Source organism: Cardiocondyla obscurior, linkage group LG02, assembly GCF_019399895.1.
Source record: "Cardiocondyla obscurior isolate alpha-2009 linkage group LG02, Cobs3.1, whole genome shotgun sequence".
Lineage (NCBI taxonomy): Eukaryota > Metazoa > Arthropoda > Insecta > Hymenoptera > Formicidae > Cardiocondyla > Cardiocondyla obscurior.
The window spans coordinates 12,983,439-13,008,006 of NC_091865.1; the positions used below are offsets into that span (position 1 = coordinate 12,983,439).

Sequence of the window (24,568 nt, forward strand, 5' to 3'; positions counted from 1 at the left end):
TTAATAAAAAGGTGCGATACTCACAGTTTCTGCATCGACACGGATCATGCTTCTCTAAATAGTGGCTGAGGGTATCCCATCCGCCACCGACGCGCACCATAACGTGGCTACGCAAAACTCGGACGTAGATCGTGACTTTAGTATCGCCGATTCGATACTTGCCCTCAGCCACATGGATCATCGGAAACTGTGTCGGACATGTGCACTCCTCGACGATATCGCGAACCTAAAAGCAGAAAATAATCGCGAACTTGTAATATTTGGTATTTATTAAAATATATAACATTTTATGTAAATATTCCAAAAATACAAATATATTAATTTTTTCATAAAAAAAATTTTTTTACGGGATATTTATATATATATTTATATATATTTTATATATATACAATTATAAAAAATGGGTGCGTTACGCATGAATTAAATCGAACGAGAGTAACGAATAGATAGGCGCGGGGGGAGGTGGGGTGAGGCGGGGGGACAGGGTGAGAGCGAGCGCGAGCCTACGTGCCGCGCGCTAGGTATATTCCCCCACTACTCCCACTCTCGCTCTGTCCTTCTCCAGCGGTCGAGCAACACACACGTACGTACGCGCTACGCAGACCGCGTGCTCGTGCCGAAAGTAATTCGCACTTTTGTTTAACGAAAACCCTTCCGGCACGATACCTACGATTAATCTTGATATCTCTTTCTGTTACAGATCGACGCAGTTGCATCCGCCGTCGTCAACGAGTGTCGTCACCGCCGATATTAAGATATACGAACCACGGTCGGTTCGTCGGTCGTCCCGTGAGATCCGCTGAGTATTCGGGCGTAGTTTTTCGACACACGACTTTCTTCTAATCGCGAGTGCCGAGCATGGAACGCGCGAGAGTGATTATTGAGTAATTTTCGCGATTATAGAATCACGGATCGGGGTGTTCGCGAGTGACCTGTGCGCGGAAGGAGGACTCGTCACGTCCCATCCGAGAGGAGGAGCAGGCTCGGGAAGGGCATCATACATCGGCGGAGCAACTTTTAAGTAAGTATAAATTAAAAAACAAAAAAATCTTTTTTTTTTATTAATCTCATTAGTTAATCAACATGTCTATATAATTTTTTTTCTTTTTTATGTTACAGTCACCGGCAGAATTGTACACCTCCGCTGCCATGCAGATCGGTGAGTCACAAGCTCTTTCTTTTTCGTTGTTTGTAATCGGGGTGTTTTATACAATTAAAAAACTGATAATAAAAGAAAGAAACACGCGTCGCAACCAATTTTTTTTTTTTTTTTCTTCAAAGCATCGAACTTCGCCGAAATTCTGTTTTATCCCTTGCGTTATTTTGCGGTGAAAAATATCGCCGAACCGAAAGGAGAGAGAACATAGAACGACTTCGATAATTAACGGGAGCGAAATAAAATTCTCGGAAGTGGTGCTAGGATGGGTTTCAGTGGACGTCCATAGTTTCGTTAACAAGGCCGCAGAGAGCAGGTAAAACTGCTCGAGTCCGTCTTTCGAGTCGCTTTTAGCGGCAGTCGCTCACTGAGTCACGTTAAACAAAAACGCAGAGTCGCTCGTGTAAGATCAATTACCAGCCCGGGAAACCTTGCTTTTCTTCACGAGAAAGTCGATCCTGCTCGCGGCGTAATGAAGGAAAGGTCGCGCGTCGCGATTTTGTTGGCCAATTCGCACGTTGTGAACATAACGATCGCCAGTTTATCCACGTAACATGAGTTTCTAAATTTGCAACTTGCTATTATTAGTTCTTTTTTTTTTTAGTTAAATAAGTACTTCTATAAAAAATTATATAATATAAAACAATCTGTAAATTTTTTACCAATTTGTAGTTTTATATTAAGAAATCGTTAATTTCACAAATTTTTTATCTCTCTAGTGTTTAATTTTTTTTACTTGTACACTTAACACTTGATATTCGAAAGTCTCGTAATAGCCACAGATTTTTAAAAGGGCGGGTTATTCACTTTACAATCAACAGCGAAAGGGATCGTTTTCACAGGTGTCTTTGCAAGTACTCGAATTAGAAAGCAGAAATAATTGCGCGTATTAAAGTCTCCAATTCTACAACATTGAAGGAGCGTCTCTTGTTATAAAACAAGTCCGTTTCACCTCTTCAACAGAAACGCGAGAAAGAGATGCGCGCGAGTTCTTTTCTCCTATCCCGAGCGAAAACTTTCGAAACTCTGAGTTCAACCGAAAGGAAGAGGTGCAAGACTTGCGTTTCTTTATCGTTGAATAATAAAATTAAAATGTTTCTGTTAAAAAAAAAAAAAAAATTACGCAACGATCCATACTCATGTTATATTTTCGTATTTACAACCGGTCCGATTATTGCGCGGTCTCATTTAATTTTCATGAAATAATTATAAATCGCGTTTTATGTTTCGTAGCTTAATTAAGAAATCAAGAATAAAAACAATTTTAATTCAAGAAATCTTCCATAGTTCAGAGCGTAGAATATTTTTTTTCTTGAATACAATTTTTTGCCGCAAACAAGTCACTTCGTCTTCTTCGGTAGAAACCGACGTGGATTCACTCTCCGATCGTTCTAATATTAAAAATTCAGTCCTAAACGATATGGCACAAATAGAAATCTTTATGTATGTCAACACGAGTTCTTTCAACGTCGATACTGGCTATAGCATGAGGTTGGAGGTTGGAGAACATATGGTAGCGTACAAGTGTTACCACCAAGTACCACTACCGATTCAATTCCTCAACGCCGCCGTCAAAGTGACGTCCCCGTCGGCGTCGCTGACGATTTATTGTCCCGCCGTGTAGGTACACGCCCGCGATCGATGGACCGATCGCAATGACCGCGACTCCCTTTTCTCTCTTCCTGCGCGCGTTAACGATTGAATCAACCGATAAGCCCACAGATCGATCGATCCGCAGGCACCGTGTCGCGGAACGACGCGTCGTGTGTAGCGGCTTTCGCTTCATATTGATCGCGGCCGAGTCGGCGGTATCGCGGTCGCAAATCTCGCGCCGATACAACACGCGAACACGCGTGTCCTTGGGCGTTCACGAGGTGGCCACCCACTGCACCGCGCGACGTCACTGACGTAATCATTTATCAATGAGCGCACCGCCGCGCCGATATTTCCCGCCGGAAGTGATCATTAGCCGGGGGTATCGATGATCGGCAATCAGTGAGAAATCGGTCAGTTTATCGGGGCTCTTCTGGGTGCACGAGCTTATCGAGTCATCAGGGTCCGCGATTTACGACGCCGAGCGTGTTCCGTTTGTTTCTCGACCTGGCAGCGGTGGCACGGAAGGTGTACCGTCCCATCGTTATTTTTATGCGTCTCGATGAGGAATTGTCTAAACGTGCTTAGCAATTAGTTATGTTTATCGCGGAGGAATGAGCAACGAGAGATGCTACCTCGTCTAGATTTTCCTGAGATAGCTAGAAAATCGAGAAGAGGAGATAGTTTCTCTTTGGAAGCTGAGAACACTTTTCTGCCGCCTTTAACTCATCGTGCTTCTTATATATACATTTTTTTTTCCTTTTGCGTAGGTTATTAAATTCTTATCATTTGTTTTAACTTGCATTTCTATAAATAATTTTTTTATTTATTTAACTTTTGATAAACGCGATTTATTCTCTACGTTCGAAACGCTGCACTTCGGTAATCACATTTACTTATCATCATCTTTATCAATAACTCTTTTAGTCGGCTTTATTTTGTGAATTGCTTTTTGATAGTTCAAAGATCAAAATTTTCTCTGCATTAAACCGCGGCCGCGCTATCGATCACTCCCCTTTATCGCCGAGTCGGATCACCTTAAATATACAGGATGTCTATGGGAAAGAGATTCGATCTAGCTTTGAGAACGTGTTTTAGTGCTTCTCAAGATCGACCCAGATCCAACTATCGTGTACAAGTCCGTATTTACAACCAGTTACGACTATTTGAAATTGAACATTTACACGTCAGACAAATTGTATGGACAGTTGGGAAAGCGTGTCTCCCTCCCGGTTTATACGTTTTAATCTCTTTGAGGAATTCTAATGAGCCACTTCGTTTATATTCAAAGAAAAGCATCGATTGCCGAGAACGCCAAAATGCATTATAGAATTTTAATTGTCATATAAATTTTTGTCCAACCAAAGACGCCCACTAAATCTTCATCAAATTATACGTTACATGTTCCCACTAATATGCTAACGAAATTTTCCAAACGTTTAATTACATTCCAGCCCCTATATTTAGTTGCATGCTTTTGACACTCGCCAGCAATGAAAAGATTATTTGCCCCGCTCGTGTTTGCGACGTGTAATACAACACGGCCGCGTGAGATTCTTGGTCACGGACCGCTGGAAAGCGGACACGTGGCTGGAACACCGCGTTTTCCTGTCGCGAGTGTCAGTGACACTTTTCGATCAGACGATTTATACGAGCCGCTCGATAAATTAACAAGCCGCCTGGCCGCTCGCGACTATCGGAATTCTTTCGATGATGTAAGTCGACGCGGGTCTTTTTATTTCTCGTATGTGTCAAGGCGTTAAATAATCCATTGCGCGGAACGTTACGTCGTGCCGTACGTAAATATACTCTCGGCGAGAAGATACAATATCCGCACGATTGTCGTGATATGATATGTGCACATGGTCGCATAGCTTACTGCGAAAAACTGTCGTAAAACATAAATGAAAAGATTAAAAAATAGACGGGATATATTTAGCAAAAATTTAATATCGTATTTATGATCATTATTTCTAACTTTGTCGTAAAATGCAAATAACGTTATATAAAAAAGATACAAAAAAAATGTATCCAATTTAAATTATCTTTTTTTTCTTTTTTTTTCTTTTTCTTTCTTTTTGTGATGAATGTTCTCTGAAAATTCCAATATAAACCTACATACATTAAGCTGTCAGTTGTTATTACAGCAACAAGTTTATTACCTCATCTACCTCCTAATTATCATAAAAAGTCGATCGGTTTCGTCTCTCGAGTTTCGTGACCTCGAATTATTATGTATTAAAAATTTCACGCGTGTCTCCGAGTGTCCTATCTCATAAGTCTCGCTCCAATCACGATTGACAAATTGATACGTTACGTAATAGGGGAATTGAAAATCTCGATGCCCGGGCTGGGTTTTTGTAGAAGGAAACGGCGATGGCTCGGTAAATCATCGCGAACGAGTGTGCCATTGCGGATTCCGAGGGCGTTCCTGGCTGACGTCGACTGTGAGCCTCCACTTACGTCACGGTGTCTCTCCTTCCAAATATTTAATCAGGTCGCGGAGTCAGTTAACGAATTCAGTCGCATCGCGAGAGAGTACCGTTCGAAAATTAATAAACTTCGGATATACTGTCAACTATACCACGTATCGTAGGCGTCGTCGGATAATTTTTTTGACAGAAAACGTCGTCTTTTAAAAATCATTAACTACTTGTATTTAACTCGCGCTAAAAAGAACTTGGTGGAAATTGCATTCGACATTATACCTACGTAAGAACATTTAAACGAGATCCCGGATAGTACAGTTTAATTGAATTTTCTTCCGCGAAAAGCCGTAAAAGAATTACAGATACGTATTTTCCGTTCACGATACTCGAGGCGAAAACTTGAAATAATTAGATAATAAGACAGTCGGGAGTCTGACATTCTCAGTGCGGCGCAACACGCAGTGCTTTGTAGAGACCGAGAAACACGAAAGAATATAAATCGGATCGAGCTGCGCCGCTGTGAGCTCTACTCGTGCGTGGAATAGTTAGACAATTCGCGACGACCACCAACTGGCTATATAAGTGGCAAACATACGAAACGATTTGCAATTAAGAGGCACGTTAACCGGGCAGGATTTCGTCGGCTTTACGACGAACGCCTTGACGCAACCAATCGGTGACTCGACCCTAATGGCACACTGCAGGGCTCAGCGCGCAGATTTATTTACTCCGCCGATTGCGTTATCGTTCTGCATCAGCCGTCGAGGAAAACCCGTTTCGAACGCTATTTTAAGAATCAATTATACGAGGTATTAACTCGACGTCATTCGTGTATCATTAACGCGTCGCATTAATTGCGCGGAGGAAACGATCGAAATGGCCACCATTTATACGAAAGAACGAATTGTCGATATATCAAAACTAAAAAATAGCCCGCAAGCTCTTAACTGCAGTAGAATACCCTTCATTGCCTGCGATTAATATAATTGTTTAAAAGAACAAAAACGGATGACATGAAAATTTTTACGCTGTAAAGTAAATGAGTAAAAAAGCATCGCGATGTATCTTAGAAAGAATAATAATGCATACGTTAATATAATCGCGCGTTTCGCGCAAGGCATACGAAGACATTGAGAGAAACCATACGACAAAGGATTTTACTTCGACTGACTTGACAAGTCTCGTGACATTCGTCCGTCGACAAATGGATAAATTATCATTAAATGTTATTGAAACGCGCGGCTTGACAACGTTTGCGTAATGTATGATTCCTTCGTTTATTACGGAATAACGAAAGTATCAATGACGATAATGTAACCGGTTCGACGACGATTTTCTAATGGCTATTAACGCACGTTAGTGCAGCGACAGGCAAAATTTATGGCGTTTATTAAGCGAATCCAGCTTGTTATCCTTTTAGCCGGTAAATATGGCAGCGAGACTAATGGCGACATTAGCGACTCGTAATAAACACCAAAAATCAATCGCGAGAGAATATCCTTTGATCGTGCACTTAATTGCACCGCGATCCCGAGTCATTAGATGCCGTTTTCCGATTGCGTTGATAATCGTAAGTCGGGTTTGGATCTAGAACACAATCGCCATCTTCGGCCGACCTCTTTCACCGTCCTCGACCGTTTTGCGACAGACCAATTGTCTACGAGCTACTGAGTTTGTAGGCTACGCGTTTCCGGTTTGCGAGTACGCTATAGCTCGAATTAAATCACGCGATTTCGTTCCCATTTTGCAAAAGTGATTCGTCGGTTCTTAAATATGCGGCTTTCCATTTCCTTTGTCGACCACGTCCTCTTCCTCATAAATTTTTAATGAAATTATAATCACGTTACTTAACGTTGAAAAATTCTTTTCAATTACTCTTATGCATTCCAAAGTTTTGTCAAGGGATATATAAGTAAACCACATATCTTCATATTACCCATTTATCGAATTTTTATTCAAGTGGAAATATTCTCAGAGGTTATCATACGACGCAGTTGAATTATGGATATCTAGCCAGCCGAATATTGAAAACCAATAAATTGATTTTACGGATCATAGCATTTTAATTCCTTTACATTTCTCGAATATTTCGCACATTTTATCGTCGATATGGTAGGTACATAGGTACATTTCTCTACCAGCGGCGATATTAATGTTAAAGAAACTAATTTTGAAAAAAGCAAATTAATAAGCGCTACTAGATAAAAGACCGTAGTCTTATTTTTTATTTATTCAGATCGCCAGGTTTTTTACGTGCAATCGCTCGTTTACAATTACAAAATTATCGGTACGATAATATCGGACAAATAGACAATTTTCTCAGTTCGTTCTCCAATATCTACTTAGTCGGAGAAAAGCACGCGATGATCGGGGGTTATCCTTGCATACGTATATACGTACAAATCGCTCGCTCGGGACAAATTGTGTGGCGCATTGCAGGTGAACGGACAGGATGAATGGTTATGATGCTATAATGCAAGGCCGTCATGGCTTACGTAACTTGACCCAACCTAGCGATACGGAATACGGATTATTATCGGTGTATTCGTTTCGAGAGAACGAGGGAGAAAGGTAGGAAAAGAGATTAGAGGTAGACGAAAGAAAGAGAGAAAGATCTGGCATGAGCTGTATACCGCCCACGCGATATCGAGATCTGCCGGTCGGCTGCGAGAAATTTTTCTAAATATTCCGTATCGCTCTGTACGCGAAATGATTTCGCGATGTACGCTCCGAGCGATTCTCGTAAAACAACTTTCTCGCGCGCGCAAATCGGATGCAGATAGAGATCTCCGGCGCGCGTAGCGTGCGCGCTAATGAATTGCGTTCGAAATTAAAGTACCCGCGATAATGTCGCCGCGACTTTGTTAATCCGATTTACGTAAGAATCGTAGCAATAATCGTTGCTACGTTGACAGACATTTCGTACGGTGGATTTTCTATTTCGACGCTAAGTATCGCGTTATTACTCAATCGTTATTACGTAGTTCCACGCGCCCGGACTAATATTACGTGAACTAAAATTGAGATGTGAAAATTACCAAGTGTTACTAAGTTCGTTAAACCGTTGCGACTTGCCAGGTCAAGTCGGCTCGTTCTTCTCTAACAGCTAGACAGCCTATGTAAGTATTCATAAATACTTTATAATATAGACTGTGCACGTCTAATCCCCGTGTCATGCAACGATCAATCAATTATAATAATTCCCATCGCATGCATATTTATTCAGATGCCCACGGGGTAGCGAGCTTCCTCGCAAACACCTGTTCCATTGCTATTGTAAATGCGAATAATATTATATGAGATTTTCGTTACCGATCCATAAATAATCTTTACAAGTGGAGAATACCGTGGCCGGATTATTCCCGTGGCGCATATCTAACGAGTTAATTCAAATCGCTCGCGTGTTCGCGATATAAGCGATCGCGCGCGTTAGTTACGTTCATTAATTTATAGTATCGTAACTTACGTTATCACGGTTAAGGAACGGCGCCGGGCACGCTGTTTAATTACTCTTGTGTACCTGTGTACCATTACATGTCGTATCTTGTAAGCGCTACTGTCGTACGCATTAAAAATCAACGTGAACGGTAACATCCGCGCAATTACGATTCAATGTTCGTCTTCTCTCTCGTTTTTCTTTAATTTTTATCTACATCTTCTCTGTTTTTTCTTTTCTTTTATTATTTCTTTTTCTTTTCTTTTTTGGAAAAATTCATAAAAAGTGATTTAAGTTTTAATTGATATTAATTACTCACGGAGTAAGATGGCTGAGAGAATCTAACGATAGAACGAAACAAAAAAAAATGACAGATCTGAAGAAGCATCACTCTTTCTTTTCCTTTTTGCCTGAAGCGTATCGATGACTTTCTAATTCTTAATACTGACCCGCGCGTTCATCGACGAGGAGGGCGAGAAATTAAAAAGTCGCGCGGCAGGTGCACTTCCTGTGATGAAACGCGCGACCGAAAGGCAAATCCTTTCCTTAATTGACGACCATTAAATCTTTCCACGGCGATCGATCAATCGTCCTACATACTTGCGCAGCTTTTTCTTGTGACACTGATACGCTTCGCGTGTAATGCCCCGTCGGCCAGGCCAAACGATTTTAATCGAGGCGTTTCGCGGTATACGCTTGACATACGCGGACAATCGCATCGTAGCGAATGACAAGTTTATGCCGATTTTATTACGTTGTCAGAAAAGGGCAGTCTCATTGACATATATTGCTTTTTACATCGGGATTTCTCGCGCCGCCCCTTTTCTCGATGAAGAAAACAAAAAGACGTCTGTAATGGAAATTTCTCAAGCGACCACGCGTATCATTCTTTATATAAAATATTGTTTGTCAAAGGTGGCATCTTTTCTTTGCTAGAGATTACAAAGAATGAACACCTTTTTTTTTTATTTAAAATATAAATACGTAATTATATGGTTTTTCAAAGCGATATTGCGACGGATACACGGCGAAACGGAATACGCTGCGCGGATAGAACGCCGAGCGGAAAGCCAGAAGAACGGGTTTGACTCGGAAAAGGTTAATGCGACGAACACGTTTCCTCGATGCGGAAAATAAATCGCTAATTACTGGAGGGTACCTTCTTTTAGTGCAATTAATTTATAGACTTGCATAATTGCCGGTTGCCGCGAGGTAGGATCGTATATTTCTCCAGACAAGCGGAATGATCCTCCGATTTTACATCAAACATACTTTATTAGCACGCGATATTAATAATCCTTGTTTATTACCCCGTATTAATGTTAACTTAAATGTTAGGTACGAAGATTAATCTGTCTTGATCGTCTCAGAATGACGTAAAACCAGTCTTGATTAAACATCTTTGATCAACAATACTACTATACCCTTTCACAAGTTTAAGAGTTATTTTCATCGTAAACTGGATACAGAAAAAAAAAAAAAAATTTTAACCAATGCACCCAGAATCAGTTTCAAAAATCGCACGCAAATTTAATTTTAAAATAAATTAATTCCGTTTTTAATTATCAATATGTTCGTTTCTCTAAACTATCGAAACATCAATAACGATTTACGAGATTAGGAGAAAAAAAAATGCATAAAAATAATTTCCGGGACAGATATTTTATTCGAGAAATATTTTCATGATGCGTCGTATAACGTTCGCTACAATTTTTTCAATATTCGGTGAATGGGAAAGAGGTGACTTCCGTCACAAGCTGCGCGCAATAGGCGGGCGAGCTTTCTCCTTCAAAAGGTAGTCTCGCGCGAGAAGGGAGCAATTCCCTCGGAAGATCAGCAGATCGCAGGCTCCGATTTGCGTAGATTGACTTGCATCGCGGATTGCGTCGTGGATTGCGCCGTGGATTGCGCGGCATGCGCCGTTAGTATGTAGCCGCATTTAAGAGGACGACGTTGCACGCGGAGGAGAAGGCACGCGCGCCGGGGTCACGCGAATGTGGACCTCGAAGACGATGATGGAGAAGCGGATGGTGGAGGAAAGTGCCTCGCGGGCTCCGGCGGCGGCGGCGGGATTAATTTTCCTCGCGTTGTTATGTTAATAGATACGTCGACACGCGGAAGTATTGCCGAGGTATACGAAAGGTTGCGCTGAACAAACGAGAAGTGTCCTGCGGCCTTTTAATGCGCTTGTCAGCGACGTTACTGCGCTCGAACTGCCATCGATTTTACAATGTTACGCGCTCGCGAAGAAAGTTGCCACGGTTCAAATATACAGGGTGTTCCTAACCTAATCCACTTGGTCTTTCGGCTGGCAAGAAACTCTTAAATACCAAGGCTATCAAAGCTCACTTATTGCAACTATTTTTCCTATATGCGCATTAATCTTTTTCTTTTTTTTTATGAATTGAATAATAAAGATTTATTTCGTAGAAAAATTCTTACGATCGGATTTAATAGATATGTATAGCAACGTACCACATATAGGCATTCGAATGATACAGACGTACGATATAGTTCCGTGAGATATGCCGGAACTATTCGTGAATGTAATCGCTGGAGCGTAATGCAAAAAGACTTAATTTACGTGGACTCTGAGCGATAAACATCGTTATATTGGTTTTATTAATTAATTTTAGTCATAAAAATTAGTAAATTTATTTTCGTCATATAATTATATGATATATATCTCGTGAAAATTGACTCTCAATGAAATAAAAGAGGCAATTGGTTAAAGCCTACTATCCAATCGGTCCTTTTACGCAATGACTGTGGAAAATTGATCTATAACCCGCGGACGCTTTGAAGAATATCGATCTCGATAGACATTAATCAACACGGTGAGATGCAATGACCAAGAGTATCGGCCAAACGACTCGAACGAGGTTACATCACAAGTGTTGACTCCGTGACTGGTCAGAATAAGCGAAGAAAGATCTTAAAAGTCGATCGTCGGGTCACTTCCTAATCACGGTGTCCTCATTGTGACATTTGGAATTTCGGAAATAAATAATCGATAGGAATAATCGCGGAAATTTAATCAAAAAAATTTACACATAAATTAACGTAATAAATTCACAGAAATCATAAAATGATAACACTTAGACATGAAGATATGAAGGGTTAAATAACTAAAATAATTTAATTCCATTTGTCACATGAAACGTCATCGACTTGTCACGACTTTTTCAAATTATCGATGAAATTATAGCCGATAAATTATTAAAAAAAAAAAAACCGATATATTCTGTCTTTGAGTTTTCCCTCGAAGCTAAAATTTGTTCTCTGAAGTACTCTTGACATTATTAAATATATCTTCTTGCGACTCCATAACTGCAGAACAGCACCTTCATTTATATGAATTTTTATCCTCGTAACGATATCCCGCGGCTTCCGCATATATGACACTTCTTCCTGAAACACTATGTATAGATGTGTACACGGCGGAGAAAGTGATGGAACCTCTGGACGAGATACTGATCGCTATCTTGGCATTATCATCACCGGCCGATCTTCCCAGGATCGTGCGCGCGCGAGGGAGGCTTTCGTGGGAAGAGAGGAGTGCGATCTATGAGACGAGATCGCGATTCGTTTCAGCGATACTGGATCTTGATCGCGAGAATAAAGTCCGATCGAGTCGCCAAGATATTTCATGCTTTTTGTTCGACAGTGAAGGATATCGGGCGAAAGTAAGAATGTCGTTCTATTCTCGTCTCTAGCTCCTCTTCTTCTTCTCACTCTTCGCGAGACATTATTTATTAACGAGCGATTATGGCTTTACTTGTGCAGAAAGTTAACCTTCTATGTCGACTTGAAAAATGAACGGTTATTAATTATCGATATCATTTATCGGAATCTCAAATGCATACTATATTGAGTCAATCAAGAGGATATATAGAATGATTTAGTTGTAAAAGAATTTTAAGCATTGCAAAATTAGAGATAAATAATTTATCGAGCTGTCTGTAGTAAACATAGATAGTCACACCCTTTATCTCGCGTTCGCGAAAATGTTTCGACAGAAATAAGGTCTTAAATAATCTCACGAATAAATTTCCCCGCGGAAACAACACGTTGTAAGTACGCACATTATAATCTATCAAGATTTATGGCAATCCGATCGTTGATCGCCCATTACGCTCGCGATACATTGTCTCGTTTCCGACTTTTGCTCCATACGTAATCCAGAATGTGAAACTGCGCGTATGGGTGAAATTTATCTCTTCGAAAACTCGCTCTATAAAACGGGCGCAGCGCGCTGTATTTGCCGAGGATCGATTAGAGGCGATTACACGATCAAGGAAATAGTCTAATGAAACGCCGTAGAATATTTCAACCTATCGCCACGCTCACTCCCATAATTGATAGACGCACTTACCGGAGATAATATAAGACTCGCGCAACATTCATAACGCCCCGATAGTAATGATTAAATTAATTTCTCGCCAAGACTTATATTTGCCGTTGAGAGGAAAATTTATATCGAAATTATATACAAAAATATTTTTCAATTATCTAAAACAAAGTAAATAATTTTTAAGTCTGCTTTGCCACTGATCGCAAATAAATTAATTAAGTTATTTTTAGCTTCATATTTCTTAATACGTTGAATTAAATGGTTAACTTTTTGCTCAATAATATTATAGGTTTTATCTAACGAAACAATTCCTATTTAAAAAAGTACATGCGTTACGCATGAGCTACGTTCCCTCGCTATCCCCCTCCCGCTCTGTCCTTCTCCAGCGGTCGAGCGAGCCGCACGTACGCAGCAGCCGCTCCGTACTTATCGAGAATCACGCACAATCGGCGGGTCAGAGCGCGTAATCTGGCGTGAACTACCTTCCCAGATTAATTGTGCGTACCAGCGATTACATCTTTTTGATATAAAGTGAGTTAAAACCTCGCGTACGCGTACATTAAATTCGCGTACATTAAATTTGCGTACATTAAATTCGCGTACATTAAATTCGCGTTTCTTTGTCGTAAATGAAACGTCGACAAGTACAGTCTTGCTCGAGGGAAGAGGGTTTCAATCGATCAGTTTGCAATAGATTCGGGAGATATTCGTGGTGTAGGAATGCGAGGCCTGAAAATCTCTATTAACGTGTGTATTTTTATGGCTGCGTAGTGACCGAGAGTAAAGGTTGGTCGCGTGCGTGGCGTACACATCTCGCACGGTGAATACTTGAAACGTAGATACAATTACTATACAATATTAGCTGATGCGAACCAATCTTCGCGATCGATATATGTGTCGCGTATCTGTGAAGTGAATATTTCACATAGAATAGTTGTAATTACTTGTAACGTAGCATGTTTAATTTTCGTCATTTTTACTAACCAAATATAACTCTTTTTTGTTTCAGATACAAAACCAGAGGAAGACTTTTGTCAAAGAAACACATCCCCATTAAAGTAACCAGTACTGAGAGGAGGAGGAGGCCTAGGAAAGGCATCAAGCACCGGCGGAGCAACCCATTGGTAAGGATCAATTTTTTTTATTTTTGCCGTTTTTAGAAATTAATTTTGTGTTATTTAATTGAAAAATCAGAGGCGCGTATAATCTTTTTTTTCTAAATAATTATTGAGATCTCTACAGTTTAATTTTTTTCATTTATTTGTTACAGGTCACCAGAGCACTCCGCCGCCAGCATATCCGTGAGTTGCATGTTTTCTTTTTGTAGATTTTAATTATAAGCATTTCGGGTGGGAAAAAATTTTTATACTTGTACCCGCGGCACAATTATATTAGTACATAATATAAAATAAATATTTAATAAAATAAAATATTAATACACCGCGTCGGTAATTTAAAATAATAAAAACTTTTAAAACGATATACATAAATTAAAAAAATTTTTGATCAATTATATATTTTGTCTTAAATTCAATTTCACATGTCAATGTAAATTCTATACATTTGTATGGAATTTACGTTGATATTATTACAGCTCAACACTTCTTTGGATTTTTATCTGAGCGAAATAAAAATTCTGCTTAGATAAAAATCCGAAGGAGAAAAATGTCGCACGCCGAAACAATACAAATACGAACCGCAGCCGGTTCGTCGGTCGCTTCGGGAGTTCCGCAGTGTTCGGGCGTTATTCTTTTATATAACAATTTTTTAACGGGAGTGTCGTGGACTGTCATGCGAAATTGTTCAATAAAAAATTAATTTTTGTGACGGTAATTTATCGGGCGCGTTCGCGAGTGACTTGTGCGCGGAAGGATGACTCGACACGTCCCATCTGAGAGGAGGAGCAGGCCCGGGACGGGCATCCTGCATCGGCGGAGCAACTTTTAGGTAAGAATAATTTTTTTTAATCAAATCTTTAAAAAAAAAACTTTTACCTTTTTTTTTTAATAATTTTATTAACTATACTGGTGTGTCTACATTAATTTTTCTTTTTTATGTTGCAGTCACCGGCAGAATTCTTCAACTCCGCTGAAGCTCATGCAGATTGGTAAGTCGCATGATTTTTTTTTCATAATTTGTAATTGGGGATCCTTAAAAAACAACGCGCGCACATGCTTTCTTCTAATATACGATAAAAAGTTAGAAATAAATTATTTTGTTCGACCGTTCTAAATGATCGCAATTAATACAATATGCATCCGCGAATTGGGACAGAGAGATGTTAAAATTACTTATTTACGCATCAAACGAATGAAGAAAAAGTATGTCCATGATTGAGGACAGTGGCAACAGGCAGGGTTAATTAGGAGGTCAAATTAGTTCTCCCGCAATTTTATTCCGCCTTCGGCAAATATTCGTGATTCGTGCGTCAAGAAATATGAATATGCACATGCTACAGTGAAAATTTTATACGGCATTGATAAGCGTATTCGGAGTTTATTAACGACAGCCTGACATTTCTAATTGAAAAACTGTCACGTATTTCTCGACGTATAATACGTTAAACTGCTTTGCGTACGCGCGCGTAAATATCTTGATTACAGTAATTAAAGAAAATTATCTCTTACAAACTGCGAGAAATATCAAATATAAGACTCTTACTCTTTCTCTCCAAGAAACTACTTTGTCTCAAAGTACTTTGTCAACAGTAACAGCTTATGTGTGTAAAAGGTGTGACCGTCTTACATCAAGATCAATTTATGTACACGACATATCGTCGTAAAAGCCGTCGAACTAGCTATAGAAAGATCGCTGTCCGAGCTCGTCTCTTACACGTGTCTTTTTGTACTCCCACGCCCGACAGTTTTTAGATAAGGTCTGGCAATGTTTGACTCCGACCGGGACCATTCTCGTTTAACGACGTCATGTTCGTCATTGACAGTTTTGAGGATCCACCGTGTGGTCAGGGACAAGTAGTTCTTTTACCTCGTAAAATTTTTTTATGTTTACGAAACATACGTATCACTATCGGCACAGTTGTCGGCCGAGCCGATATGGTACATTTGTGATGCAATCGATGCCATCCACACGAAAATTCATTCGTAATACCGGTTACATCACTAGCTACACACCGTTTATAACCAGATACGCCGTTTTATTTATCAGTACGTTATATATTCTTTCCGCCGCGTGTCCAAGGTATTAATAGTTAACTAATGAAGGCAATAACGTCGCTGAAGCAACAACCCACGCTTGTTTCACGATAATCTATCGTTCGCCAAAGCAGATCGGAGTACAAATCGACTTGAAAATCTTAACTACGAAATTACACAACCGGCGAGGTTGTATTGACGAGGAAAGAAAAAAAATTCGAAAGGTGATTGCGAATGAGAAAGAAAACAGTTATGTAGGCGGTTCGCTCGGCCGTGTCTGCGCGACTCTTAATAATCGCTTCGATTTGTTAGTGCGCAGATTCTAATTAGAGCGCCTCCTCTTAAGACATTGCGTTATGTTCCTTTTTTTTTTTTTTTTTCTTGAAAGGGACTCAGCTTCGACAGCTCTTCCCCGTTGTGAGTCCCGACGTGTCGCGGCCAAATTAAAAAATTCCACAGATAAAGTGCACAGTTCTCATTACCAAAGGCGCGTATTGAGTTATTCGTTTGAAAAGCGTGTCGAACAACATTTTTGCGCTCCTAGCGCGCGAGCTGGAATACATACTCGATAAAATTCAGGCATTACAATAAACCCGGCGTAAGATTAAACTAAATTATTCAAGTTAAATTATAAAAATATATAAAAAAAAATTTTTTTAATAACTAATATATTTAAAAATATTTTCCAACTATATTCAATAAAGAAAAAAAGTTATGTCTAGGTGCGTTATTTACGTTAAAAAAAATTATCGAGAAATAATAAGGTCTCGCGTGAAGCGTCAGGATTTCTCTCGCTCCGAAAGAGCGTCATTTCTCAAAGGAATTGCGCGCGGTTTCGACATTCTAATTAAAAACGTTCAACAACGCGAGAGACATAAGGCTTCCTTTTCGAACAACACTCGCCGCTCATACTTCTCGCGGCGCCTCGCGCTCCTCGACAATCTCTGGTACACACCCTAGAGTACCAATTAGTCTAACGAAAGGGTATAATGCACGTCGAGCGTCAGATCTCACGGCGTCGCGTGAACGTAAACGCGTCGCGCGCGTGAAAGGAGGCAGGCGAAAAAGTTCTGGGCGCTATGGCTCCTCCGCCGTGGGCAATCTCCGGCGAGTTGTACCGACGATTCTTTTAACGAACACAGGCGCATTCCGCGCGCGTGTACACACACGTGCGCCGCAGGTGAATTCCGGGGAATTGCGGCGCTTTGAAGGCGCAGCTTTTACGGCGGGCGTCCCGGCGTCGAGCCGCGCCGGCGTCCCGGCAATCAATACGGGAGAAACGACGTCCCGCGGAGCTCTCAGCTGTTCTATCGACGACGGCCACGCCGTGCTTTTTCGTCCCTTTCCCTAACAGTTTATTTTCGTAATTCTCGGACGTGTGATTCCGTAAACGTTTACGGTAATTGAAAGCCTCCGTAGAAACGCACGCTTCGACGAAGTCGTCCCGTCGCGCCGCTTCACCAGAACGACTTGTCACGCCCTTTATGCACCGCGATCGCGCTTGCCTCGCATCCCGGTCCGTTGCAGTCTGCCAGCCTTATTACATTGAGGCGAAGATGCAATTAAGTCCGGTGATGGTAAAATAGAATCTACCAAGTTGGTCTGTAATTTGCCACGATTCCAATTTTTTTTTCTTTCTTTTTTTTTTCTTAATTTTATTTTTCTAATTTCAAATTTAGCGTTGTTAATCACGCGATTAAAAATGCAGATTCCAAATTATGATTTAAAATTAGAAAATACCGGGTACTAAGTTATTCTCGGGAATTAGAAAATTAAAGTTAAATTCAAAACGTATCTCTACCAGATTTTTTTTTTCATCGAAAAGCATATTTTTTTTATAAGCTTTCGAACGACTTTCAAAGATAAATTACATATCGCGATTTGTGAAGATTATTTAGAAAAAAAAAAGATAAAAAGACAAATCCCCGAAATATTCGATATTATTTTTAATATGCGTATAATGTAATTATTCTGGAAATAGATTTGATAAAATTTGGCATTTGCGCGAGTTATTTCTATTATTATGTTAGTTTAACGGAATTCGCGACTTCCAGTCGATACGCCCGACATCAGCGTAGTGCTTCAGGGTAATTGACGACGTTTAGAAGCACTTGAAATGCACTTTATTGGAGTAACCTACATGTACCGGGATAGAAACGTCCATGCAAAATGTCGATGTCTCAGGATTCCTTAAAGATTTTCGCGATTTGGGGTGGGCATCCTCAAAATTTTCTTTGATCTCCCTTCCACGAGAGCTTGATTATTGACGTATCGATTTGACACGGTACAATTCTCGTCTAATTTTAGGTGACCTGTGCACAACCGTGGAAGGAATCTTTTATCCGAACTTTATATCTCGCACGGTCGCCAAAGTTTGCCCCAAAATATAAGATAAAAAATATTTAAAAAATAAAAAAAAATTGATGAAACATTAGATATTAATATTAATCAATAGAAAATGTTTAAAAGAATTTAATTAAAGTATATCAACTAATATAACTATTTATTTCTAATAAAATAATTAATAAAATTAAAACCGGCGCAAAATGTTGAAATAAATCTTCGGAAATGCCGTTAAGCGCTCGTAATAACTTTCGTTCCTTTTTCGACTTGATCGTGTAACTATCAAAATCGTCACGGCTCCCTCGAGGTTACCTCACCCTTTCCAGCGGTCGCGCTTTTGCAGTTTGTTAGCCAATGTTAACTGATCGGTTCAACGATCAGCCGTTCGTTCTATTTGTATCTTCGATTCCCGCATATCGGATGTCGCCAACCTAGAAATGATTATGCTCACCTACGTCACGCGGCCACGTATAATTACTGACCGGTAGTCCCGAAGTGCGAGCGATCGTGGTATTAAATTTCTATCTAAGCCACTTCGTCCCGCTCCGTTCTCCCTCGCAATTTAATTCGCGCTCGGCAAACAATGATTAGCTAAGCGTCAGACCGCAAGCAGACCTTGCGCGGCTCCAGCAGCCTTCTCTCTCGACGGCGTCTCAGGCTAATTGTATGTAATAACTGACACGGAGACTCAAGGAGAGCCCGACGCCATTTATGGTATTCCTATGCGAAAGCGCGAGCAGAATCCTCTCTCCGTCTCTCGGACAAATAGTAACTCTCTCTCGAATCTCGCAAAATAAATTGCACGACGATCGAAGGCCGATCGTACAGTCGGCGAGAGGAATTCAGAGCAGTAATAAAAGAAAAAATAAGAAAGAAAAAATAAAAATTAAAAAAAACTGGCGGGAAGATATTCGATATGGTATCTGATGATTTCGCTATATTTACTCAGTGACTTAATACCGGTTATTTTTAGCAAGGCAAAATTTGATACACGTCACAAGTCTCCACTGTTTGATTTTTTTACGTTTCATCGATACAGTGCCTTTATTATGAATGATTACAAAGCATCGTTGTATATACATTCTCGATACCACTTATACTTTACCTTTAATTTCGACTGTAAATGGTCGTGGCAATATTGTACGTGTGAGTAACGTGTGCGCAAATATAGAATACGCGGTAACTTTGGACGACTCGAGGAGAGTTGCAACTGAATCATGCTTTCTCGAAATACGCGTCACTCTGAATATAACAAATATATATTTAGAAGTAAGCTAGCGCAGTGATAACAAAATAATAAGTATTTTATTCGTATAGTCGTAAAGTCGATTATATAAATCGACAATGAGAAGCGAAATATCGTCGTAAATCTATATAAACGTTGAAACCTAAACTGAAAGGGAAAGTTTTCCACAAAAGTGAAAATAAGAGGTAGAAAAGAGGGACAAAAGTGAGAATCCGACGTACTACCAAAAATAAAAAGCGACAGCGCGGTCAAGATTTCATAAAAGTATCGGTTATCGCTGGAAATGAGTCACGATGTCACATTTCGTATCAAAATGAACGAAGGACATAACGAATCGGTATTGTCCTTCGATAATGAGACTTATCGCCCAGCTTGTATTAATCGTATAAGTGATATGAATTATGAAAATCACGATCAAAAAGATATTTAAAAATAAAAACCGTGATAATACTTGAATAAAATCTACCGTGAAATTCCGCGTAAGAAAAGAGCTCGGTTCTTTGAGGTAACTTCGTCGACTTGCTCTTGAACTTGATACGAAATGGGCTAACGGCGATCAATACGAGCTTTCGGCGCTTGCGAGGCGAAGCTCGGTCTGGTACGGGTGGCGATAACTTCCATGAAAATTCACAATAAAATGTACCGGGGGTTTCGTGGAATAGAATTTACCTTTACGTAATATATATATAGCATACGTTTTTTACTGTTATCCGTTTATATAAAGATAAATAGCTTAAAGCACGTAAAAAAATATTTTACTTAATTTCTTACTCGTTCTAATTAAATCTGATTGCAAAAAATAACTGATAAGTTATATATTTATGAAAAATACTAAAGCCTTTAGTAAAAAATCTATTCTTTACAAAAGAGATAATTGAATAAGAATAAAGAAAAATTCCAAATCTCTTTTTCACTAAACTGCACAATACCAAAATTTAAATAAATTCTTTCGTTTTTTTGCGCCGCAAATCCGCATTCGTGATAAGCAAACGTGGTAGCGGCAACGACAACGCGCGATTTCGCATTGCGCCATTTACGGCAACCGCCCATTGAGTATACGAAACACACGTGTGTGCGCACGTTGCGTGGTGGTATGGAATTGCACATTTTACTTTGGCTATCGATTAAATTCAGCCTTGTTAAACGCGTTATCTTATCACGGGTCATAGGAGACCGTGGAACGCATCGCCGTGAAGTCATTGTGAATCATGGAAATCACCCGCGAGCGTGCGAAAGCTCCGTAAATACGTCGTTAAAATGGTACTAGCTCTGGAGGTCATAAAATGCAACAAGATTTTGATAAATGAAGTTTGCACGGAAAATAAAAGATTTTAATTGATTTTTTTATCGATCAAAATGATTAGATATCGATCTATAATAAAAGTAATACTACATCTTACTGTAATATTAGTATTATTTCAATAATAATTGTTAATCGATGACAGAACTATTTTCATTATTTTATTTATTCGAATGAGTTTGATGCATAAATCATCTGTCTCTCTTGTATAAATATCTCGTGCTACAAACTCCTGTAAAATTATTACCGCAAATCTCGATTATCGTATCTCGAGTGCGACTGGGTGAGTCGCGGTCACGGAGTAGTTTATGTATATCAAACGCGGCTAACAAAGTCGTAACGCTCTACGATAAGATAATACGCGTGACAAGAGCGAGTCTAATCGATGGACGACGTAAAACACGCTCTTACTCCACAGGCTCCGCTCGTTTTCTTCTCTCTCCTTGAATCATCGCCGCCAGATCGCCGCGAGGGCTTTAATGCAAAAGCAAGCGCTTCGGAGAATGCACCTTCACGTCGATGTGTCTTGCGACGCAAAGAGAGATTAGATTAATTATCAATAAAGCGGCGAGTCGCTTCTTTGAACGCCCCGACACTTGACACGGGACGATGTAATCTTCGTTTCGATTCAATCGCGATTCAACATATTGAGCACTCGATGCCGACTTTAATGAGCAAAATCAGCGACCGCGGTGTAAAAATGTTAATACCTCGCACTCCACGAAAAAAAAAAGAAAAAAAAAAAAGAAATTCGTTAAACGTGATGTCACCTTAAATTGTTTCGCAGAAAATTATTTCAAATTGTAAAATCTGTTCTCTTTTTATCCCACATTTTACATTCGGACGATTAGGAATGAAGAACTCGTTAAAAACCGCGAAGAGATTTTATTACGGACCCGGCATTCGTTTATTCGAGAAACAGTGGAGAGGCCACATCCGGTTCTGGCATATTTTGTTGCTTTCGCAGCTAGGACGCGGTAAATATTTCTGCTAATTACGGAGCCGACAAAGCTGACTTGAGCTCGCCTCTGAGCTCGCTTCTACTTTATTGGAATCGGAGGGCAACGCTTTCACAGTGTATTACTACTTAGAGCCGGCGCGCGCGGCCGTCCGCTCGGCCTCCCCGCGGCGCAAAGTGAAATTTATCCGGCGATATCGGCGGCCGATCGCGAAAATCGACGCACAATACGCTCGAACGGCGGCTGTAATGACGCTCCCACGAGATTTACGGCGGTAACACGCGCTCGGTCCTACCATGCAACGTGCTGCACCGCTAACGCTTCGAGCATTTACTCTATCTACCAGGGGTGTTAATGATATTACGATACTATCCGAGTATCGATGTCGCCTCGACTTCCCGCTCGGTGCTTACCTACGTATAAATTATTTTCGTCGAAATCACAATGTAAACGGAGATCGCATGGTGTGACGTAGGTATATTATCGTATCATACCATTGCAATAATATTACGTCGCTGTTTTCTTAGAGCACATTACTTATTTGCGATGCCATTGAACACCATTGCTCTTCCGCATTACGTTGTACGTTACATCTTGTTGAAAAATAATTTTTAATTCACACTTCACCACGTACCCGATTGATTTACAACTACAAGCATCACTTTCTCAGGCTCTTGCTTAAAAATATTAATTTCTAAATTGATAACGATCGTCGTTACGTAAAAACGTCTCTGTCTTTTATACTAAATGTAAAATCTGCAGTTTAGATGAGAATTTATTTATTTTAATAGAGTTATTTCCAATAAGGAAATAGCGAAGGAGATATAAAAATTCTTCATTTGCTTTCGATATTCGTGGCGACGTCGATTCGCTCGCCGCATCAATTTCAACCCTGCCGCGCGCTACGTGTCTTTCACCTCGTAGATTTAAGTGCAACGATACGCGACAGCTTTCTTCCTGTTCCCGTAAAAAGAAAAGATTTATTACAACAAGCAGATTTATCGTAACATTCTGCGATTACGTCGAAATTTTCCTTTGAAAGATAAAGCGATCGTAAACCTTCGACGAGGTACGTGCGCCACGAGGCGTTTGGTGCCACGACATCGCGGGAAAGCGTCCTGGAATTCCTGTATGCGGCAAAGCCGCGACGTTATCGCCCGCCGCGGCCGCTGTAAGCCCTGGGGAAGGAATTATTCCGCTTCGTGAAATGCCGCGATTTAGCCTCGCAAACACGTATGCCGGTATACGTATGCATCGCCGCCGGTAATCGCCGCCGTTAGACACTCGCGAGTCGGCTAATCCAACATTTTTTTCGTCGATACAAGCCGGTCTCTCGTCCGAGCAAAATCATCATCATTATTATTATTATTATTATTATAATTATTATAGATTGCAGTACCCTTTAATTGTAGACGTAACACGAAACAACATTAATAGACAATTATAGCGATCGAAAGTAATTTATGAGGAAATTTACTTGAGTGGCAAGAAATATCAATTTAATTATAAATAATTAATTTACATTAACGCGCAATAAGCTTTCAAATATTATTGTGTATTTTAAATTAACACTTTATTCGAGTCTCTTATTTTCGAGCCCTGTAGATACACAATGCAAACAGCGAACAATTGCTGTAGAAAGGATAAAGGTTGCAGCTCTCCCTAAATTTTGCCCGCAAAGGGAAAGGGAAGAGAAGGGTCCTCTTTGGTTATGTCATTGCTTCGTCGTATCGTGATGTCTACGACGGAAATGTAAAGTAGATAGGGAATGTCGACAGGTCGGTGAAATATAGAGAATATTATGTTTCCATCGAAGAGGTGTTGGCCGATGTGTCGCGCTCTCCGCTAGCGGCAATATAATTAATGCCAAAGAAATTGCGTTATCGCCGTGCCGTCAGCGCGATTCGCGTGCACGACGGAACATTTAACGCCCGTCATCATTACTCGTTAATTTATAATAAGCGTGCGACAATAAAATCTCGAACAGGTCGCTCGTGCGGTGAGAAAGGTCTGCAGCTTGGTCTTTTTTTTTCGACAAGATCTGAACGCGCAAAAAATAAAAAATAAATAAATAAATAAAACTTTTTTTTAAGTAAAATAAAATATAACGTGACAGTTTTGCAATCTAAATTAATTGAAACAATTATAATTTATTTTCTCATCAAAGGATATACGTTAACTTTTATTAACTTTGACGTGACTTCGTTGCCGCAATCAAAGGACAAAATTAATCATCGAACGTGATTGATATTAAAACCACAGCGATTGTAACTTTGAAGTAAAATCCGCTTAAATAACAGCTTTAATAAAATAGTTACCTTTATATTGCGCGATGGAATTGTAGGAAAGTCATTCTTCTTGACTATCTTTTATTGCAGCTTGCAAAGCCTATTATTATCGATCTCGCGGTACCCGACACCAAACGAGCAAAACTATCGACACTTTAGTAAATTTAAGTACCGGCGATAGATCCCTCCTCTTATTTCCGGTGGTGCGATGTTCACGGCTCGACTTCGGCGGCTTAGGACCGCCATAAATATGTACGTCCGAATCGGCCGGAGGGTTGCGAGTTATTTTCACAGCCGCGGCACGTTACGGTT

General features: G+C 40.1%; 1 protein-coding gene and 1 long non-coding RNA gene across 2 annotated transcripts in view; one reads left to right on the top strand and one right to left on the bottom strand.

Annotated features, from left to right (window-relative positions):
- LOC139113435 (GAS2-like protein pickled eggs) overlaps positions 1-24,568 on the bottom strand; it is a 52,849-nt gene that overhangs the window by 5,667 nt on the left and 22,614 nt on the right. The window contains exon 4 of the mRNA XM_070674619.1: positions 25-226. Coding sequence (XP_070530720.1) covers positions 25-226 — 202 coding nt within the window. The remainder of the gene's footprint in view (positions 1-24; positions 227-24,568) is intronic.
- On the top strand, positions 849-15,104 carry LOC139113436 (uncharacterized). Its single transcript, XR_011547691.1, has 3 exons — positions 849-1,021; positions 1,120-1,159; positions 13,978-15,104. It is a non-coding gene; the product is annotated as an uncharacterized lncRNA (long non-coding RNA).